This window comes from Actinia tenebrosa, unplaced genomic scaffold (genome assembly GCF_029948245.1).
Source record: "Actinia tenebrosa isolate PJP-AT-01 unplaced genomic scaffold, QUT_ActTen_1.0 PGA_scaffold9__36_contigs__length_13948895, whole genome shotgun sequence".
NCBI lineage: Eukaryota > Metazoa > Cnidaria > Anthozoa > Actiniaria > Actiniidae > Actinia > Actinia tenebrosa.
The window spans coordinates 13858104-13879731 of record NW_028292586.1 but is presented as its reverse complement, the minus strand read 5'-3'; the positions used below and the strand labels follow the sequence as shown (position 1 = coordinate 13879731).

Here is a 21628-nt window from a genome sequence, read left to right as displayed (position 1 = left end):
TTTGTTAGAAATCCTCATTTCATTTTTCTCTTGGGATCATTGTTATTGTTAGTGTTAGTGGTGTTATTATCGAGTCATAGTCACATAATTTACCATATTTTGTTCAGCTGCTGCTTTTGATTTGCTGCAGTCGTTGTTGTCATCATTACTTCTCAATCATAACAATAATAACACTTTCATTTTTGATTAACAAGTGTGTACTGTGCTTTACTTTCTAGTCTTTAGTAAAACGCACCCCAAGTTCTTCAAAAGAAGGTGGTTCATCAACTGCAGCAGCAGCATTTGCAAATGGACAAGACTTAGATGAATGTGATGAAGACGAAAATGTTGGGAGATCAAAGAATAATTTAACATCATCTCAGCACATCTCTGCTAATGTCAGTGGAGTTGGAACAGATTTGGCTTCAGGTTCTTTAGATGAATGTGTGCAAGATGATGCATCAACTCCTTCTAAAGCCATCCAGACCTTGGCTAAGCAAATTGAGGTAACTGTTCTAAAGTAGACATATTCACAGATTGAATCTTCAAAAATTGCTTTTTTATGCTTTGTTCTGAATGCCTTTGTATTGAATGGACATTCTTCAGAAACATACAGATGTTCTTGTGAAGCAGCTACAGGATTGTTCGCTTAATACCACAATTATTCGGCTACTACAGACATTAATTGGTCCGGTTATAGAGAACTCAGGACCATCCAGTCAGGCAACAGGAGCTGCTCAACTCATTTATAATGCCATGGAAGATCTTCATTCACTTGATAAAACTGTAGAGACCACAGAACAATTGATGGTAGGTTATCATTGATTTAGGTTGTCTTGCCCTGGTTTCTTCTTTCATGCCACTGATGAGACTTGGTCTTACTAAGCCATAATAATAATAAGTGAGTTCTGTTTAAACTATGTAACTGGTTCATGCTTTGTTCATGCAGAATGTTTCTTTTACTTTATACAAGGTCCCAACTCTTGGGTCTCAAGAAGGTGCCTTTGAGAATGTTCGTATTACATTTAGTGGTGAGCAAGGTCAAGCTATACGACAGCTTATTGGAGCACATGTTCTCAGGCGTGTTGCTATGTGTTGTTTAGCTTCTCCCAGAGGAAAGAGGCAACATCTTGCTGTAAGCCATGAAAAGGGCAAGGTAAGCTGTAGTAGACAATAGTTTGTCATTTCTCTTGCTGCAGGTTAGCTCATTCCTTTGTTATTGTTCATGTTCAGATTACAGTTCTCCAGCTGTCAGCACTTTTAAAACAAGCAGATTCAAGCAAGCGAAAGCTGACCCTAACACGTCTAGCTACTGCCCAGGTCCCTTTCACAGTACTTTCCATCACAGGCAACCCATGTAATGAAGATTTCTTGGCTGTTTGTGGACTTAAGGACTGCCATGTTTTAACTTTTAGCTCATCAGGCTCTGTGGTAGACCACCTTGCATTACACCCTCAGCTGGAGACAGGCAACTTCATCATTAAGGCTGTGTGGTTACCAGGTTCACAGACCGAGCTGGCAGTAGTGACTGCTGATTTCATCAAGGTTGGTGATCACTACATAATATCTGGGTACTCAACAAATACAGAGTCACTTTATGTCTCTTTTACATATTTCAAACCCATTTTTTATTTGGATATCTCTTTCCCTTTTCTATTTTGGCAGATCTATGATCTTTCCAAAGATGCCCTGAGCCCATTGTTCTACTTTGTTCTCCCAAGCGGTAAAGTCCGTGATGTCAGTTTTGTCTTTCATGAACATGAACACAACATGGTCCTGATGTCATCTACAGGCCATATTTACCAGCAGCCAATGGATGATGACAGTAGTGCTACAGGAGGTCCATTTTACCTAACTAATATCCTACCAGTACAACACTCAGATCTGGAAGACACTAATGGACAAGTGGCTGGTGGTGGGGTGTCTGTGTACTTTTCACACACATTGCAAATCATATTGTTTAGTTATACACAAGGTATAAAAATCTCTTTTCTTACCATATTGGTTAACAAAAGATTATCCTTTCCAGTCATGATTCTTTCTTGTTTGGTATTTTAATTGGAGGAATGATGATAAATTGTGCTATGTTTATTATTCATTTCAAAGGATGAATTCATCATATGCTGTCACTCCCTGTGTCTTGAATGTTAGCTGCCTTAGAGTAGAGTAAATATTCTTTATAATTCTCATTTCCTATTGTGCCTATAGGTAAAACCTTTATGGCACCATGGACTCCTGGACAAAAAGAAATCCAGAAACTGTTCCCAATAACTTTTAAGAATAGCAACGGAGGTAATAAAAATGCCCATGCTGCACTCTACCAGTGGAATGAGGTACCTCAGCATCCTGGTCTTGTTTGCTGCATGACCCACACTAGTGGTATACCTGTGGTGCTCATGATCAAACCTGGACAGGTCTTGGTAAGTATGTGGAAATCATGATTTCAAAGTTATTACTAACTGCCCATAGTGGTACCAAATCAAGTCTACAGTAAATACTTCCATCTCTTTGCATTTTCTCAGATTCAAGAGATTAAAGCAGCTTCATCTAAATCAAAAACACAAGACATGGTAGCTATCCGTCACTCAGTGAACAGTTCTGATCAACAGAGAACCACCATGATACTACTGTGTGAGGATGGAAGCCTTCGTATCTATATGGCTAGTGCTGAACATACAGGATACTGGATGACACCATCTTTCCAGCCAGCAAGGTAATGTGGGAATATGACCACAAAACTTAATTTTTTTATCTAATAAGGAAATCCTCCAGTTTTTAATAAAGATTTCACACTTCCAAACTATATTTTAATATATTCTGATTATATACGTCAATATATTGTCAATTATCCCTTTGTTTTTGTAAATATCTCATTAAGGTCTTTTTCAAACTCGCTTATTACACCTTTTGCGGTATATTAACCGCAAAGGAATATTCATTGCAGCGAAGAAGCATTGTCAATAGAGCGAACAGGCATACAATAAGGCGAACTGAGTCTCAAGAGTGCGATGGAACTTTCATTAAGAAATTTAGCTTTGAATTTGACAATCATGAATATGTTTGCGTGGATTCATTAACGTTTTTGAACTTTCATTAGCGTTTTGGTGCAGACAATAAACCACAACACACATTCAATACAGTGTTTTGGACATTTATTTACACAATACAATATAAGTATATTGTGCTTTTACGATTGTAGATTTTCAAAGACAAAAAAGTGAACTTATCCTTGAATGTCTTCTCTATTTAAACATCTTGGACGATATGTTTGCATGTGGTTGTACCATTGTATGCATTTCTGTGGATCTTCATAGGCCCTCACAAGACGCTATCTGACTTCATTTGGAATTTGGCTTCTTTGTTGAGTCAATGCAATATCCAAAAAGAGGGATTAAAAAACTCAGAACTGATTTGATATTTATACCTAACGGCGCTTTGCTTGTACGAAGTCATATTCACGGCTTGTAAAAAAATGGAAAGACAGTTAAAATCCTACAATTCCTAGTGGAAAATATACTTATATCGTATTAATTAAGGACTTAAAACTGGAAACTGAGCCAGCAGGCTTGATATCATGAGGCAGAGATTTCCATAAATAAGGAGCAGCATAATAAAATGCTCTATATCCATAAGATCGTAAATTATAATTAGTCATGACTACATTATTACTTGATGACAATCTAAGAGTACGTCTAGGTTTATAGATGAAAAGGTAAATTATACACCGTGAAAAGATGAAAAAACTTACTGACGTTTCAGATGCTAGTCCTTCGTCGGAGTAAAAGAGCTTTAGAGCTCCTTCTTTTACTCCGACGAAGGACTAGCGTCCAAAACGTCAGTAAGTTTTTTCATCTTTTCACGGTGTATAATTTACCTTTTCATTTTTACTGTTTCATTAGAAACACCGACGCAGCTCACACTAGTTTTTAGCTAGTTATATCTTTAGGTTTATAGATATTGACTAGACCAGATAATATATCCTGGAGCCTGTCCATTAAGGGCCTTATATATGTTAATAGTAATATCGTATTCTATATATCTTATTTTCCTTCTAAAAATCAAATAAGACTGGACTCAGTTAAGTTATTAGATTCAAACTTAAAAACACCCATTTCTGCCTCTTTTTTTTTTTTTTCTTTTTTTGTCATTTTACCAACTTTATAATTTTAATTTTGTCCTACAGACCTCTGGCAATTCTGCATCCGGCAAAAAAGAAAAAACTTTGCAAGACCAGAACTAAATCTACTTCTGTATCATTCCCTATTGATTTTTTTGAGCACTGTCAAGTTCTGAATGATTTAGAGTTTGGTGGTCCAGACATTTTGCATGTATACAATGCACAGCAGGCAAAACACAGGCTAATGACAGCTGGCATGTACCTAGCAAGCACTAAGGTAGGTGCTGGAAGGCTAGATAATTAACACTTGGTGTTATTTTGGTAATACTAATTTTTGTCCTCCATTGTAGTTATAATGTAATAATTTTGACTTAATCTAATATTATTGATATCTTTTCCTCACAGCCCAATGGCTTTACAATAGAAGTAGCTAATACCAACCCAGGATTAGTGATGGTGGGTGTGCGTGTGCTGGTTGGCTGTCAATCACTAGAGAAAGTCCCATCTTATATTGAGATCTTTGGTCGTGTTATCCCATTATCTCTAACAAGGAATCGATGGTTTGACCTGCCTTTTACTAGAGAAGAGTCACTCTCAGCGGACAAGAAATTTACAATCTTCTGTAAGTAAAATTATGAGAGCTGCTGATTGGTTAAAACAAGTTTCAATTTAGGTGCTTTTTGGTTGAGAGCGGTTTTAATTCAGCTGTTAATTGGTTAAGACAAGTTTCAAATTCATCTGCTGATTGGTTGAGGGGAATTTTGTTTCTACTACTAAAATTATCATGATCATCAATTTTTTGTGGTGTCATGATTTGCATGCATTATAAGGCCTTAACATTTCCTATCCGATCTAGTTTGTCCAGTTTTAAACAATTCCAGTTAGTTACATTAAACCCAGATTTCTTTCTCTTCATTTCCATTTTCCTTTTCTAGGTTGTTTTTGGTTTCCTCAAAAAATTCAGCTGATGAATTGGTTTAGTATCAATTTGGTGACTCAGGCACGTAAGAAATACTTCATTCATGTAATTCTTCTTACCTCTTTTAGTTGGCAAATCTTCAGATCCATCAGGGGTATCAATGGTTGACTCTATCAAAGTGTACGCCAAAACTAAAGAAGTATTTGGATGGCCTGACGACCCCCAGGAAGAGTTTGCTTCTAGTGGTGGATCAGGAATGGCTGGTCCAGCAAGTGTTGTACAGGAAAAGGAGATGATAACATGTATATCACCTGCTAGCCCATTTGATAAGTACGTTACACTAAATAGGATAAAATGACACTACTGACCATAGCTAATGTAGCAGAATGGTCGGGAAACCTATTGTTCTAGGTTTTTGTTCAACTTTATCCATTTTTTTTCAAATATGATTTTGACCAAGCCCAGAGAAGGAAAAGTTTCTCTGTTTGTGCACAGTATTAGGGAATATAAAAGTTTTCCCCCCTAAAAATCATTCTAAAATAGTAATTATTTGTTATTTATCATCTAGTAACTTAACTGTATCTGCACAGAAATTTTTATCTGCATGGTTTGTGGTCATCGAATGAAGGATTTCAAAATGTTCAATACACGAAAATAATGAGGAAATCAGTATTTTTAGCCATACTTGCTTTGGTTCATTCTGCACTGTCTGTATCACATGATTGTAGGGTTCAACCTCAAAAGCAAAAGCATAGCTGCTTTGTTCTATGGAGTTTTTCAAACCATTCTGCTTCATTAACTATGTACTGACAGTACAGTGATGGTGCAGGAATGAAATTACTATAGAATTAGAATACTAGCACTCACTCGGCAATGTCACAACTCTATTACTTAGAGACAAATCCTCTATGTGTTGGACAGCCACATATTGTGGTAGAAATAGTGTAGTGATGGTTTACTCGAAAGTTTATATTACTTAAACCATGACACTGCACACTCACTGCAGTAGTAACTGTTTATATGATTTTTTATATGATATATCTTTTTATAAAATCACAATTATACAAGGGCCGCGAAGCGGCCTGAAAGTATAATTGAAATTATATTAACAAACGAAGTGAGAAATATATGAGAAAACAATAGGTAGAATCCTGCCATTTGTGCTTCGGACCACATTTTAACGCACTCCACTCCCCTAGAGTTTAAATATTGATGACGTAATCCCAGAATCCCGTGCTGCACTAAGTGCGAGGTCACGTTGTACTTTTCATCTTTTTAACGCCTGTGTGAAGAGACTCCACGATGAGAAATATATGATGGGAATGACTAGTCATGTGTCAATATTTGACAATTACGAGGGCGGGAGGGTATCTCATATATTTCTCACTTCGTTTGTTAATATAATTTCAATTATACTTTCAGGCCGCTTCGCGGCCCTTGTATAATTGTGATTATATTTCACAAACTCCGTTCGAAATATATGAGAAAACAATAGGTAGATTTTAACGCCCTCAACAATATGTCTGAATAAATGCAGACATTAACACAGTGAGTTTGTGAAATTAATACATTTAATCGTAACTTGAACGTATTCAACAATATAAATGACTTTGGGTTAGAAGAACTAAGCTTTATCTGTGTTCAAGACAGCGTTAGCATAGCTGCTGTTATGTACTGGCTTGTAGTAGAAGCGTTGGAAGGTACTGGGTGATGTCCAGTCTGCCATGTTCATAATGTCACCTATTGGGACATTGTTGTTTGCTGCAGCTGTTGTTGAAGCACCTCGTACAGAATGTGCCTTGAATATATCTGTGTTAATACCAGCGGCTTTTATTACTTCACGTAGCCAGCGGGCTAAAGTGGTCGAAGTAACAGGTTTATGGGGCTTGATGAATGAGATGAACACAACATCTGGTTTTAAAGAGGGAATCAGTAGTCTAACCTTTCTAGTGGCTTTCAAGTAACATTGAAAAGTGTTAACTGGGCAGAGCTTGCTGTCTGAATGAAATTTTGCAAAGAAGGCTTTGGCCATGTCCTCAAGAGATCCTCGACTTCTCGGGAAGTCATGGTGAATGAGATGCCTTCTGGAATTACTTGGCAGTATCGCAAGTCGAATTTAGACAGGGAAGAGACTCGTTCTGGGCATGAGAGTGCAAATAACATGGCAAGTTTGAGTGATAATAGCTTTAATGACAATTTTCTGGAACTTTCCATGGATGACAAGTATTTTGTTACTCTTGTGACATCCCATGTGTGATTGTATCTTGGTTTGGGGGGTCGGATATTCACCCCCATACCCTTTAACAGTTGTGTTACCAGTGGGTGCTGCCCAACTGGGTAACCGTCAATCTTATTGTGGCTAGACAATATAGCTGAACGAACAACATTAACGGTTCTGTAAGCAACTCCATTGTTACTCTGACCGAAACTCCAGAATTTGGTTTAATTTTGCTGAAACAGGATTAATCTTTGATTTATGACACCAGCTGCTCCAATGCCGCCATGCGGACCCATACGCCTTATGTGTGGAGGGTCGAGTGGCTGACAATAGTATCTTGGTAACGTTTTCAGGAAGGCCTTCTGTTTGTAAGTTTTCCCTGATATGTGAAAGACGGCTAGGTGTAGTCTCAGAAACAATGAGTGGACCCTTTCGATTGAGGCTGGGTCTTTCAGTAAGTTCCTCGTATTGGGAAGCATTATTGGATTCTTGATGAGAAGTCGGAGCAGTATCGGCCGCCAAGTCTGGGTTTGCCAGATTGGGGCTACAAGTGTGAGGTCTGCTCTGTCTAGAGATACCTTGCGAAGGACTGAAGGGATCATGTTGAATGGTGGAAATGCATATCCCTTTAGGGGTCCCCAGTCTAATGTCATGGAGTCCGTGTAAAGGGCTTCTGGGTCGAGCCTCCAGCTCACAATTTGTGGCAGCTGGGTTGTCAGTAGTGTGGCAAATAGGTCGACGTTGCAATCTTTGAGGAAAAGGCTGAATGACTTGGAAGCTTATTTTCCATTCGCTGGAATCGTGAAACTCTCTTGATTCCTTGGAGATGTTGTGCGCTTATCAGGATTTTCCTTTGTAGGCACCACTCCCATATTTCCAGCGTCAGGGAGACAAGTATGTTCGACCGGGTTCCTCCCTTGTTGTTTATGTGGGCAACTGATGTAGAGTTGTCCATTCTCAAGCAAACAGCCTTGTGATGTTGGTTCTTCATAAACGCTTTTAAGGCAAGGAATGCTGCATTCAGTTCTAAATAATTGATGTGCAGCTTTTTCTCCTCGCTGGACCACCGACCGTTTGTGGTGGTGCCCTCACAAACTGCCCCCAGGCCCTTCTTGGAGCTGTCTGTTGTTATGACTAGGTCTGAGGTCGGAGGGTTGATTGGACTTCCGTTTACCTTTCTTATATTTGCTATCCACCACCTGAGCTCCTCTTGGGCATGGTGGTTTAGGGTGATTTGTGTCTCGTAGTTGTGTTCGTTGATTCGAAGGTGCTTTATAAGTTGAATCTGTAAACGTCGGAAGTGTAAGGGGGCCTGATGTATTGCCAGACGAATTGATTCCAGAGAGCCGAGTAGGCTTGCTACGTCCTGTGCCAGCATAGTTGGGTTGGTCAGGGCGTTCTGGCATTTGTCCAGAACTTTCTGGACTTTTCCTCTGGTAGGCTCAGAGTTAGTGTCTCTGAATTTACTATAAACCCTAGGAAGGTAATGGATTGGCTTGGTTTCAGCTGGGACTTTTCCCAATTGATAGTGAAACCTAGGTCTTGAAGCAGTTTCAATGCCATTGATGTGTTGGTCTCGGACTCTGTCATCGTGGACCCCAACAAAAGAAAATCGTCAAGCTAACATGCGTACACCTCTTTTCGAAGAAACGAGACGACCGGTTTGGTCAGTTTTGTAAATATTCTTGGTGCTGTATTTAGACCAAAGGGGAGACCTTTGAATGCGTAGCATTTGTTTTCCCACAAAAATCTCAGGTATTTTTGAGATTTGTGAATTTTATTGATAGGTACACGTCCTTCAGATCTATAGACTTCATAAAGTCCCCCTTCCTTAGGATGGTTTTTAAGCACGATATGTTTTCCATTTGAAAGTGGGAGTTCTGTATGAAATGATTGAGATGACTCAGATCTATGACTGGTCTGAAGGATCCTCCTTTTTTGGGCACCAAGAACAAGCGGCTGTAAAAGCCTGGTTCGTTTGGGGAGGGGTCCACATAGATTGCCCCATATTCAGGAGTCTTTGAATCTCTGCGTCTAATAACGGTTTTGTTTGTTTTGTTGAATTTGTCACAACTGGAATTCTTTGAACTGGAACACAACAAAAGGGAAATTGATACCCTGTAACAATGTCTAGGATTTCTTGGTCTGAGGTTATTTCCCTCCATTTGTTTAGGAATCTGTTGATTCCCGATTTGTCCCCTTTGAGGGGCGAAAGGACCGGTAGTTGTTTGAGCGGTTACTTTGGTATTTGGAAAAACTGCGCGACTGGTTGGACTGCTTGGACCTTTGAATGTAATTTGGTTTACGATTTGCTTGTTGGTTTTTAGTGGGGACTGAGAGATTTTTGGCTAGACCCCTACTAAGTTCTGCCTGTTTAGAGGCTAAGGTGGGAAAATCTTCACCGAAAAACATAGTTTTGGCATTAGGCAAAGGTTCATCTGCCAGGTTAATTAATTTTTTTTTTTTTTTTTTAATTTTTTTTTTTTTTTTTTTTTTTTTTTTTGTTGCTAATAGTCGCTAGGACCCTTTTCCTGCGAACAGTTGAAAGGAGATAATTTGAAGAGCCTAGTAAGCGTAAGGCTTGTTCTAAAATGTTCTTAACCTGATTAGGTGACACTTCTTTCCCCGTTGATAGGGCATCGTGTAAGCAACAAAGTGGACCTGTGGTGTTTAGCAAAGCTTTTTGAGCCAAACATAGGTCTTTATCACGATTCTGGACAAATCTTTTTATTTGTGGATTGTTTATTGGATTTACAACTGAGGTATCTAGAGTGGGTGCCCTTAGGCAATCAAGTGAGGGAACACTGAAATTTTCAAGAATGTCTGACACCCGGTCATGGCTTAATTTCTTCCTAAAGTGCATATCTAGGAAGGTTGATAGCCCCTTGGTTGGTTCCCAGTAGGATGGTGTGGCCCCAGGGTCATACATTTCATCATCTATTAGCGTATTTTCGCCGTTTGTTGAAGCAGTTTCAGTTCTTGGAGACTCGGAGCCTGGATTGAGTAGCTTATCAGTCAAGATTGGTGGTCTATCATCCGAGTTTGGTGGCTTGACAGCCGAGCTTGGTGGCTTATTAGCCGAGTTTGGTGGCTTAATAGCCGAGTTTGGTGGCTTAATAGCCGAGTTTGGTGGCTTAATAGCCGAGCTTGGTGGGGACTGTGTCCCTTCTTGATATTCTGGGAGATCGTAGTCCAGGTCTATGTCTTCTGTTTGGACTGAGAGCAGATCATTGTAATCTATCTCGGTGTGTTTTGGCGGGAAAGATTCCATGTTAACTTCGAGAGTTGAGATACGGTTATTCGTCTTTGAAATCGCTTCTTGGATTTCTTTCAGTGTTGAGAAGACTGAATTTATATCCTTTTGGTCCACTTGGGATGTTTTTTGTCGTTTGCTATGCCTAGAGCTTGTTGATTCGGACGAACTGTCCGTGTGGCGGGAAGAATGTTTAGATCGTTTACGAGAAGACATTGTAGCTACTAGAGCTAAAAATTCAAAATATTACAAGCAATTGTATCCCGAATGGGATTATTTATGATTCTGGGTATAGGAGTAGGCTAAAAGGTATAAAATAGAGGATAAAAACACGGTTAGTAACCACTTACCTTATCGTACGTCCGAAGCACAGCAGAAAAAGATGAAAAGTACAACGTGACCTCGCACTTAGTGCAGCACGGGATTCTGGGATTACGTCATCAATATTTAAACTCTAGGGGAGTAGAGTGCGTTAAAATGTGGTCCGAAGCACAAATGGCAGGATTCTACCTATTGTTTTCTCATATATTTCGAACGGAGTTTGTGAAATATAATCTAGAATAACAATTATGATTTTGTTATATCCATTTCTATTTAAAGTGTGTGAATAAATTGAATTGAATTGAATTGAATATTAACACTTTTCCATGTTTTTGCAGGCTTGTGGTCCACCTGCTTGAAGTACTAGATGGCTCCTTCTCCACATTCTCTACAATTGATGAATCAACAAGACATCTGGCCCTAGACTTGGCAACATTGCTGATGACTTGTTCTATTCCATCATACATTCAAAACCAGGCCAAGACACTGCTAGCTACATTACATCCATCCAAACTATCTTACCATAATCATAAGGTAAGTTCATAATAAGGCCAAGATGCTGCTTGCTACATTATATCCATCCAAACTATCTGACCATAATCATAAATGCCAAATGGGTAAAATAATTGGATAGATGACGGATTTATTGAGGCTTCTCAATAATAATAATTACATGTATTCAAAATTTTTGCATTGGTACTGCAAGAAAAGATATGGCAAAAGAACAAATAATCTATCATTTCATTGTGCAATTTAATACTATTGCTGAGAGCATACTATGTCACTGTCAAAAAAATAGATGTACAAAGTTTCAACTGAGTAATATTGTATCATATGAACATGAAACTTCATCAACATCAACCTTCATCAATTCAATATTAATATTTGTAGTCCTTTTCTTTCAGGACCAAGCTCAGCTCAATCAAATAACTCAGTACCTTAAAAACTACATCATTGCACAACAAGAAAAAAAACCAGTGAACCTGGACGTGGAGACTTTCCAGAGACTGGTGGTCAGTGGAAGATCTGTTGCAATGGCAAGACCAGCAAATGTGTATAAGTTTGCATCTCTGTCTGAAACTGATGGAATCAATCATTTTGCATCTCTATTGGTTGAGGTATTTTGGAAGATTTATGGCAGCTGTACACAAGTGTCGTCTATTGCTCCTTTGTCCTCTATTGGTAGGTTTAATAATGGCACCATCATGCTCAAATTGATATGTATCTTCAGAAGACATGAGGCAGGTTCACTTATTGTCTTTCTTTCTTTCTTTAGGGTTGCAGGACTTGGAGTCAACAGTCACGGCACTAGTGGATATCATTCACGCGTTCACCATCTCAGATAGTACTCATGCACCCATGGCTGTTGATCTTTATGTCAAAATGTTGCTATGCAAGGTGAGTCTATGAAAACCTAAATGCATCTGGTGCATTGTCACAAAGTACCACAAGCAGCAGTGTTTTCAAGTTTGCCACCAATATCACGATGATTATGTTAAAACATAAATCAGTAAATCTTGACTATCATTTCCATGAAATTATATTAGTAGTATAGGGAATGGGGGTTCTAGCGCAGTGACCACACGAGGATTTCCCGTTTAAAGTCACTAACCCGTGTTTGCGTAGCCCTCATTCCCTATGAGACCCCCAGGATTACCCGTGGGGGTAACAGCGCACTCGAAATATGTTAGTTTACGCCAGGATTACCCGTGAGGGCAACAGCGCACTCGAAATATGTTACTTTACGCCAGGATTACCCGTATAGGGAATGGGGGTTCCAGCGCAATCTCAACACGGGGTAAGACCCGCGTCAAAAATCCACCTACGGACGACCCCCCACTCCAAGTGTGGTTGAGGGCAACAGCGCACTTAAATATGTTAGTCTATATATGGAGTGCGAAGAATGTAAGAAGTTCGCCAATGACTTTTGCATAATTTGTCTAAGACCTAAAGTTATCGTACCTAAGCCAGAACCCTTTTGGTGTTGTGGTAAGAAAATGCAAATAGAAGACGACACGTCAGCACAGTGTTACGAGTGTGGTAAGAATATTCGTAATGCCGTACCAAATGCTACCAGAGAGCAGTATTACGCCAATGGAGGTCGTAAGAAAACGCCATATAAGAGATTAAAATACTTCAGGGACTGGATGAGTCATATCCAAGGTTTACATCCGATATATTTAAGCGACGAAGTAAAGAAGAAAATCATAGACCATTTAGAAGAGCCAACCCCACAAAGTCTACGGAAAACGTTGAAAAAATTAAAGCTAGGGAAATATTACAAAGCTATTCCCTATCTTTTGTCTGAAATTACCGGTAAGTCTATTCCTGAGGTTTCTGATATGACAAAAGCCGAGTGGATGTTTTGTCGGCTGGATAAGGATATTCCTTATTACCCCGACGTAATTTACGAAATATTTTACAAAATAGACCCCAACCACCCGCTGTTAGAATGGATTCCGAGAAGATGAAATGTGCAGCCGAAATCCCCCTACGTTCTTTTCAAAGCAGATGTCTACTGAGCGAGTTTTCTTTGGAGCTCCTCTTTTGCCTCCTGGTAGATCTTTTTGCGAGATTCCTCGGAAAGATCTTTCACGATGGTTTTTTTATTGCCCGACTTTAATTCGCCATATTTCTTTTCCTCCGCGAGGATCAAAGAAAACTCCGTGTCGTCTATGCGGCGGTCCCGCAGAGCTTGGGAGACTAAGTCGGCGATGGTGTTAGCCTTTGCTCTTGCTAGGGCTATGTGTGTGTCGTGCTTGGATATCTTACATGACAATTGCTTCATAATGCCTGTCGTAACAGCGGAAACGATGCCGCAGACGGCTCCAACGCCGGCCAAAGGAACTCCAACAATTATTCCAGGCCCGGTAAGCGAAGTAGCAACGCCAGTGCCTGTTAACGCCACGGACATGGAGCCGGAAGTTATCGCGATTTTATGTAGTATGCTTCGGGCTCTGGCGTACTTTTTCCTGACCTCTTCGTAGTGTTTCGCTTGCCCTTCCAAGTAAGCCAGGATTAAGTTTGCTTTGTTGAGCCTAAAGTTTTCAGCGTTTAATTCGTTAGGACCTGTATCCTTAGTGGTAGCGTGATAATTGGGAACATCTGGGTACAACTGAGGTGCTGAAGGTATAACATCCATTATATATACTAATGTACGACGCTTTTGGGAATGATATTGAGGAGCAGCCACATCACGACAACAGGGATTATGCCAACTGGAGAGCATTTAGGAAGATGTTTCCGCATGCAGACCCTAGTAAGTTTGAAAGAAGACCCGATGGGATTTACTATGAAGGCTCCAGGATGTACAGCAATGCGGACTTGGAGCCAAAGAACCCAAAACCCGAGCATAAAGAAAGGCAGCCTAATTTTCCAGAGAATTTATTACCGGTAACGGAGGATTACCCATTTTACGATAACAAAGGTGGCGCAAATGACTTTGCTAAGATGGTTACCTCCTTAGAAATCCCCGTGGGCCCTACGACTTTCAAAATAAAAGTCAGAGACATCTTTAGAGAAACTGCCATGAAACATACCTCAGGGAAAGAATCCAGAGAATGGTTATCAGGTCCCAACATGCGGTATTGGCCGCAGCAGTTAAACTTTGCTGTCTGGGCTGCTACTAAAGGATGCGGTATAGCCGCGGACATGTTCCATATTCCTTTCCTGCGATTTCATGTTGCTTTTACTATTCGTAGGATATTGTTTGAGTTAGGAGCGCCGCTTCCTAGTGACACTATCTTTAAGCCGAAGGATAACAAATATGACAAAGTCGCATGGGAGCGATTAAGGAATGAGTTTAAGCTTACCAACCCTGACTTCCGCAATAAAGAAGGTGCCGCACATGGTTTAGGAGAAACGTACACTTATGCTTCGTATGTCGGAGCCAGCATAGAAACTCCGGGCATGGGCTACCCAAGTCAATGGGAATTCTCCGACCTTGGTGGTAAAGCATCGAGGGGTACTTTAATTTACTTCATAGAAAGCAAAGAGAAATATCCATGGGCGCCTTTCTTTGCCGCGAAAGGTATTGGTCTAAAGAATCTCGCAAGGATTAATCGAAGCATCGAAGCCTTTGTTTACTGCATTCTAGGGGCCCAGGTTAGCACCCGCAGCCCCATCGTAGATGCCTCCGGTGCGTCGCAGGAAACGCAACAAGTATTCCTTGTCCTCTTCGAAAGCGCTGTTATTGAGAATGAGATCTCTAAGTCGGTGCAGAGATATCAACTTGCAGTGCAGCAGTCTAAAGTGCGACTGGATTACGCTTTGTCGCCTGGTTGTTGGTTGATGCCAAGTAATTTGGTTATCAACGCCAATTCCGTCGTGGGTTACAACAATAAGCTGCAGCGAGCTACCAAGGACATGAAGTTTGGGGCGAACGACGTGAACTCTGACACTCTTAGAAGCATCCCCCATTTCGTGGAGAAGCCTAAGAAGGAGCACGTAGAAAAGCCCGCACCAAAGAACGTAAAGAAGAAGGTTTTGCCTGCGATACCTGAGGAATATGACCATAACTTACTAAAAGCCGGCTTAGCCGCCGCGGGTGTTGGTCTGAGCTATTATATATGGCGATGAACAACCCCTACGTAGCTGGAGTAGATTGTGTCTATACGACTTACGCAGGCGAGAAAAAATACAACCAGGCATCTTGGGTTGATGTCACGGGGATGTCTGTGGACCTGAACTACTCAGGAAAGAAGCTGATAATATGCAGTATTTGCATTGGTACGAGCAGCCATGCCAACGTCGGCTTTAGGTTCCTGGATGAGAATGGCGTACTGCAGCCTATGAGAAATAAGACAAACAACAGGGAGCCTGCGCATTTCTCCGTAGAGCCCAACCCAGCCAGCGCCGAAAATCTATCGGTTTGGACTTTCCACATGGTCGCCGATTGCCATGGGAAGGTAAAGCTGCAGATAAGAGTAGATGACACCGGGAGCGTTTGCATAAATAGTATAGAAAATCAAAGGGATACGACCTATAACCACAAGACCATTAGCACTCTTACGGTGCTTAGTCTTTAGAGGGGAATTTATTTCCTGGTATATACGGACAACCCACACGTAAAGGAAACTGGGTTTTACTATCATTTGGAGGAAAAGGAATACCTAAAGGGTTGGCAGGATACGGGATTATTTGTAGGGGTGGGTGGTTTTGGGTTAATCATTTGTACGATTAACATAGGCGTGGGCTATAGCGGTACTATTGGATTTAGGATGCTTGACGAAAATGATGATCCTTTGCCGCCTTACAGGACGAAAAATAACACCAGGCATCCAGTCCATTTTACGGCTTTTCCCCATGCGGTTACCAGTGAAGACCAGATGCCTATAACATTTCACATGATGGTCAACTGTAAACATGCGAAGCTTCAAGTAATGGTAAAGGATAAGGCTGGTTCTTATGCCAGGACCCTAATAACCAACGCAGCCAAAGACTGGGGTGGTGCGGGTACCATTCCGGATGCTATTTGGAATCATAAGACCATTAGCACTATGACCGTCATACCACTAGTTCCGCATTATCAAGGCGGTGCGAATACTATCTTTACTTATCCCCAGTCGAGGACGCCTCGGGCGCCCGACGACGATAAGCCACCAGTAATACACAAGGATAAGATTAAGCCTTCATCTTCTTCAGGAGTACCACTCCAATAGCGACGACCAAGATCCAAATGTTATTCCCCACGAACTTCAACAGTTCTCCGCCGGCCCTAAGTGCCAAGGAAACAACCGAACCCAGCAGCCCAGGAAGACCGGCTGCCATCTTTTTTCCCAAGTCCGTCAGCCCATTGCCTAATTTCTTTACGCCCGCGCCCGTAGCCTTAAGCGCGGATAGGATGACTCCTACTACGGTGCTAATAGCGACCGCAAATGCCAGCGGCACGCCATACTTCACCAGAGCTCTTTTTATCTTTTCCTTGGTGGTAAGCCCCAGCTCCTTTTCCTTACCTTCTATTTGCGTTTGTAATTCCGCCAGTTTTTCCTGAAGGGTTTCTATTTCCCTTTGGGCTGCCTCCCTTTCTTCAGTGCGAGTTGGATCTTCGATTATTGCTCGCTGTCGATCTATTTCGTACTCCAAGTCTTCGACGGCCTGTCGAAGTTGCCGTATTTGTTCCTCCGCCACTGCCTTGTCCACCATTAATTGCCTTTCTCTGTCAACAGACTCCATTAATTCTTGTCCTAAGCGCTGTAGTTCCGTGTCTTTTCCCGCCGCTTCATTCAAAGCAGCCCTTAGCTGATTCCTTGCGTCGCTTTTTTCGTCCAACGCCTTAGAAAGTCTATTCCTAAAGTCTACGATTTCGTCTGCATGGCTTTTAGTAGTTAGTTCATTTTGTTTAATGAATTCGTCTTCCATTTCCTTAAATCTTTCTTCGAGGACGTCGTTTTCCAGCTCTAGATTCTGGAAAGACACCTTAAGAGCCGCCAAATCCTCACTTGCCCTTAAGAGGTCCTCGCGCTCCCTGGTGATTCGTTCTAAGTCGTTATTAACTGCCTCCGTTCGGCTAGCAATCTCGGCCAATTCTCGATGCGCTTCCGCTAAATCATATGCAGAAGAGGCTTGCTCGGCAAGGCGTGCTGGTAAGGTCCGTATTTTATTTATCTTGGCCTCCAATTCCCGTTTTTGAGAGTTCAGCGTAGCAACTTCCTCTGTCTTGGTTTGGAGTGACTCACTTAGCGTTCCTACTTGCGCCCTTAATTCTTCGTATGTTCCATGGCCGCCTGCAAAGGCCGGTAATCTAGCTGCCGCCTTAAAGATCTTATTGAAATCCAGTCGCATTTCCTCCCTAGTCGAGCCTCGCTGCATGGTCAAGTTGGGCGTTCCCAGCGCATTTGTGACTCCTTTTGGAAGTTGGTTGTTAAGCAGGTGGGAATTCTTCCTTTGATACAGGTTGTGCCATTTTTCCCTACCCGATTCTCTAACTTGAACCTGCCCTTTGTCTCCTATTTGGAAGTCTAAGAGAGCCAGGTTTATGTTTGGGTATCGCTCCCTTAGGTCCTCGATGATGTTCGCTATTAAGTCCGACCGCACGCCAAGGGATTCCATTTGTAAGTATTCTGGAATGGGCGTGTGGGGGTTCTTAGACCTAAATTTATCTCTCAAGGAACGCATAGCATCGCGGGCCCTCCTACCATACTTACTACTTAATTTCTCAAAGAGACTTCGCCCGTCTACGTTGTCATTAGGAAGTAAAGACTCGTATTCTTCATCGTTAATATCAACTTGGCCTTCTTCGGTAAGGGGGTCAAAATCCGTTCCTTCTACTTCCATTATATATGATAAGCTCAAAGTTAAATCCCAACGTATTACCTAAGCAGGTTGGCGGGCTGAAAGCAGAACGCACCTTTCACCGGGTCACCTTTACCCCCAGTAGCGCAAAGCCAGGGGAGACGCTGTACGTAGGCGTGCCCCGCCTAACGGATAACCTAGTATTGGTTCCTGGCACCTTGGCTTTGAGGTTTGACCTAGCGGTACAGTCAAGCCCCACAGATGAAAGGATTATCGTTAACAACGTGGGTCGCAACATTGTTTCTAAGATGAGAATCAAGTTTGCTGGGGAATCCTTGCTGGACTTAAATAGGTACGATCTGTATACCACGTACAAAGACTTATGGTTGACGGCCTTTGACCGCGCGCAAAGGATAGAACAAGGAATTGGTAGTGTCATTCTACGTAAGGTTCGCACACCTACGAAAACGCAACCTACTGACGGCAGCGGAGAAACCGCAGTGGCAGACGCAAAGCGAATAAAGACAGCCTATGGTAGTAAGTATGTCATACCACTGGACTTTGAAGTAATCACGAATCACGGTGTCTATTACCCAAGACAGCTTGCCGAACTGCAGTTTGAAGTAACTTTAGCAGATGCTAATAACATTATTGGTGGGCTAAGCACTGCACTTACCACGACAACCCCATACTCTATTACCAACTTAGAATTACAGTACGAAACGGTGTACAGCGAAGAGCTGGCCCGTAGCGCCGGCATGGAATACAGCTCTGGCAAGGCATTCCTTTACGACCACGTAGTGATGTATAAGACGTTCAGCTTCCTGGATAAGACGGATGAGGTTATCAACCAAAGCATTAACCTCCCCCGAAGAAGTCTCACGGGGTTAATGCTGGTGTTTGCCAAACCCTACGAAGCCGGTAAGCGCGACTCCGAGGCCTTTCACAACCCCAACATTACTAACGTGGGGGTCAACATAAACGGCGTTCCAAACAAGGTCTACTCCCAGGGGATAAAGCCCGCAGACGTGTACAGAGAGGCCATGCGCAAGTTTGGCGACCAAATTAGCCCCGAGGAATTCTTTAAGGACAAATATGCGCTGTGGATCGATATGCGCACCATTAACGACGAAGACCTACATGGTCAAGGCCTCCGTCTAGTAAATACGCAGGATGGCATAACATTGGAAATCAAACGCACCAAGAATGCCTCCGCGGGCGACGGTGATAAGATAAACTGCTACGTCTTCGTCGTGTCTGACGCGCAGTTAAGCGTAGAAATGAACCAATTGAAAAGCGTTGCCTACTAGGACGGCTGAGGAATGAAGTCGTCAATGTTAAAATATTTCTTGAATATACAATGCTTCGCGTATTTGAAAGCAACGGTACGAAACTGCAAGTCGTGCAAGGCGATAAATTGTACTTCAAAGCAAAGGAAGTAGCGGCCGCATTGGGCTACGAACGCCCAAAAGATGCAATTAAGGTGCACGTTCGCGATAAATACAAGGTAAGGCTTAGCGAACTTAGAATGGAGGTGAATCGCCTCCCTTCCAATTCACACCCACATTCCCTGTATGTGAACGAATCCGGGTTGTATCAGTTGATATTCTCCTCGAAGATGGCAAAGGCAGAAGAATTCCAAGATTGGGTCCTCGAAGAAGTCCTACCCGCGTTGAGAAAGACGGGTAAATATGCGATGGACAAACGCTTCGACAGCCCGAATAAATTAGTTTTTAAGATAGAAAATGAAGCTGACCTGCATGCAAAGGTAGTCGATTACATGCGTAGGTTTTACCCTGAATTCATCATAGCACCAGGCCTTGGCGAGCTGCAGGATTCTGACAGCAAGCGCATAACATGCTGGCGAAAAGGCTACCAAGCCGGCCAGCCAGACCTTTTAATCCTTAACGCCCACAAGAAATACCGCGGGTTGTGTATTGAGTTGAAAACCCCAAAAGGAAACGGCGTCTTATCCGCGAAGCAATCTAAGAAAATCTCGCAGCTTGATGTAAATGGTTACCTAACTATGGTTAGCAACGATTACGACATTATCTGCCGTGCCCTGATGGATTACGCGGATGGCATTCGTATTCCCTGTAAGGGCTGTGTAAAGCGGTTTAAGTCCTACGCCACTTTGAAAACGCACCTAAAGATATTCCATAGGTATAATGAAGCTCAACTTAATTCATTGGCGTGATCTTGCCCACGGTAAAGCATACGAAATAAAAAATTACGTCGTCTTCGAAGACATCGACCGTTTACGGTTAGTCCTCAAAGACTTAGAAGGCAAGGAATATTCCCTTTGGGCGCCGGATTGCGTGCGGTACGTAATTCAGGGCGAGGAATTCACCCACTTACGCAGCTATGGTAAGGTAAATGGCCGATGGAAGTTTGACATTGAAAGAACAGTCACTCCATCTCCTCTTTGTAGTTAAGCGCCCGCTGCGCTTTAGGATCCGCGGAGCACCAATGGGATCCTTCGGAGAATACCCTGTCGCAATGAAGGCAGGTGTATTTTTTACGCGGCGGCTTACAAGGGGTAATGCAGTCGGCAGGTAGTTCGCAAGTAATACAGTCCATATATTGAAAGGGTAATTAGAATGCCTCCCAGAAAGGCAGCTGCGTAGGCTGGCATATATCCTTTAAAAGGGGTCCTTATTCTTATTGTTGTTTTGTTAAATGTTGATGATACTTAACAAAACAACAATAAAAATAAAGTCGTATTTTGAGACTCTTTGCACAAGTCATACTTTACTACATCTCTTGACGAAAAAAAGGTAGTGACGATCCGCTCTTCTTTTAAAGGGGTTCTTATTCATTATCCTGCAACCTCCTTTAAAAGGGGTTCCTATTATTCTTGTTGATTTGTTGAGGTATTGTTGATCCCTAACAAAACAACATAAAAAATAAGATCAAGATTTGAGACTCTTTGCACAAACCCTATCTTACTATTTTAGGTCCCTTTCTAACTTCTACGGGCTTTCCTTGCCACCTCGTTACTGGCATGCCAAGCATCAAAGCGATCTAAGTACTCTTTAAAGCCGCCTTGGCCGTCGTAGAGGCACTGCCAAATATGTTGGTCACTTCTTTGACAGCCGCAGCGCTCACAGTTGGCCTCCCAATATTCCCTATCCTCCCACCTTACGCCTTCTACGCGGTCAAACTCCATAAACGTTTCGTCTATTTCTTTCTTCCTTTGCGTTAACTTCCTTTGGGTTTCCTGCGGACAACATCGGGCGGCAACGTCACCGTGCTCCTCACATGCTACGCCCAGCAGATCGTAATTACCGTAGCATCTATGTCGGTGCCAGGCGTCGGTAACGTTCTCGTCGCAGCGCACGCATACATTCTTTAAACAAACCCTTTTATTACGATGGTACTCCAACGCCTGCGCGCTGCTAAACTGCTTATCACAGTCTTCGCAAACGGTAACGTTGTTTACCTTCTTACTGCATACCCGTCTTTCGACGTGATATTGCAATCTTTGCTTGCTGCTGAACTCCCTTTCACATTGCTTACACTTCATTATAACTAAGTGTTATTTAAGCCTTATATGGGATACCGCATAAAGTCCTTAATGCTTTCTTT

The 21628-nt window shown here is 42.0% G+C and overlaps 1 protein-coding gene across 5 annotated transcripts in view; it reads left to right on the top strand.

The window, feature by feature from the left end:
- The window catches only part of LOC116290180 (E3 ubiquitin-protein ligase UBR4), a 72095-nt gene that overhangs the window by 17840 nt on the left and 32627 nt on the right, over positions 1-21628 (top strand). For all 5 annotated transcript variants that reach the window (XM_089024832.1, XM_089024834.1, XM_089024835.1 and 2 more), the window contains exons 27-39: positions 219-485; positions 586-789; positions 953-1135; positions 1213-1524; positions 1645-1954; positions 2188-2399; positions 2502-2692; positions 4163-4373; positions 4502-4718; positions 5144-5345; positions 11146-11341; positions 11713-11989; positions 12084-12205. In XM_089024832.1, the coding sequence (XP_088880958.1) occupies positions 219-485; positions 586-789; positions 953-1135; positions 1213-1524; positions 1645-1954; positions 2188-2399; positions 2502-2692; positions 4163-4373; positions 4502-4718; positions 5144-5345; positions 11146-11341; positions 11713-11989; positions 12084-12205 (2904 nt within the window). The remainder of the gene's footprint in view (positions 1-218; positions 486-585; positions 790-952; positions 1136-1212; positions 1525-1644; positions 1955-2187; positions 2400-2501; positions 2693-4162; positions 4374-4501; positions 4719-5143; positions 5346-11145; positions 11342-11712; positions 11990-12083; positions 12206-21628) is intronic.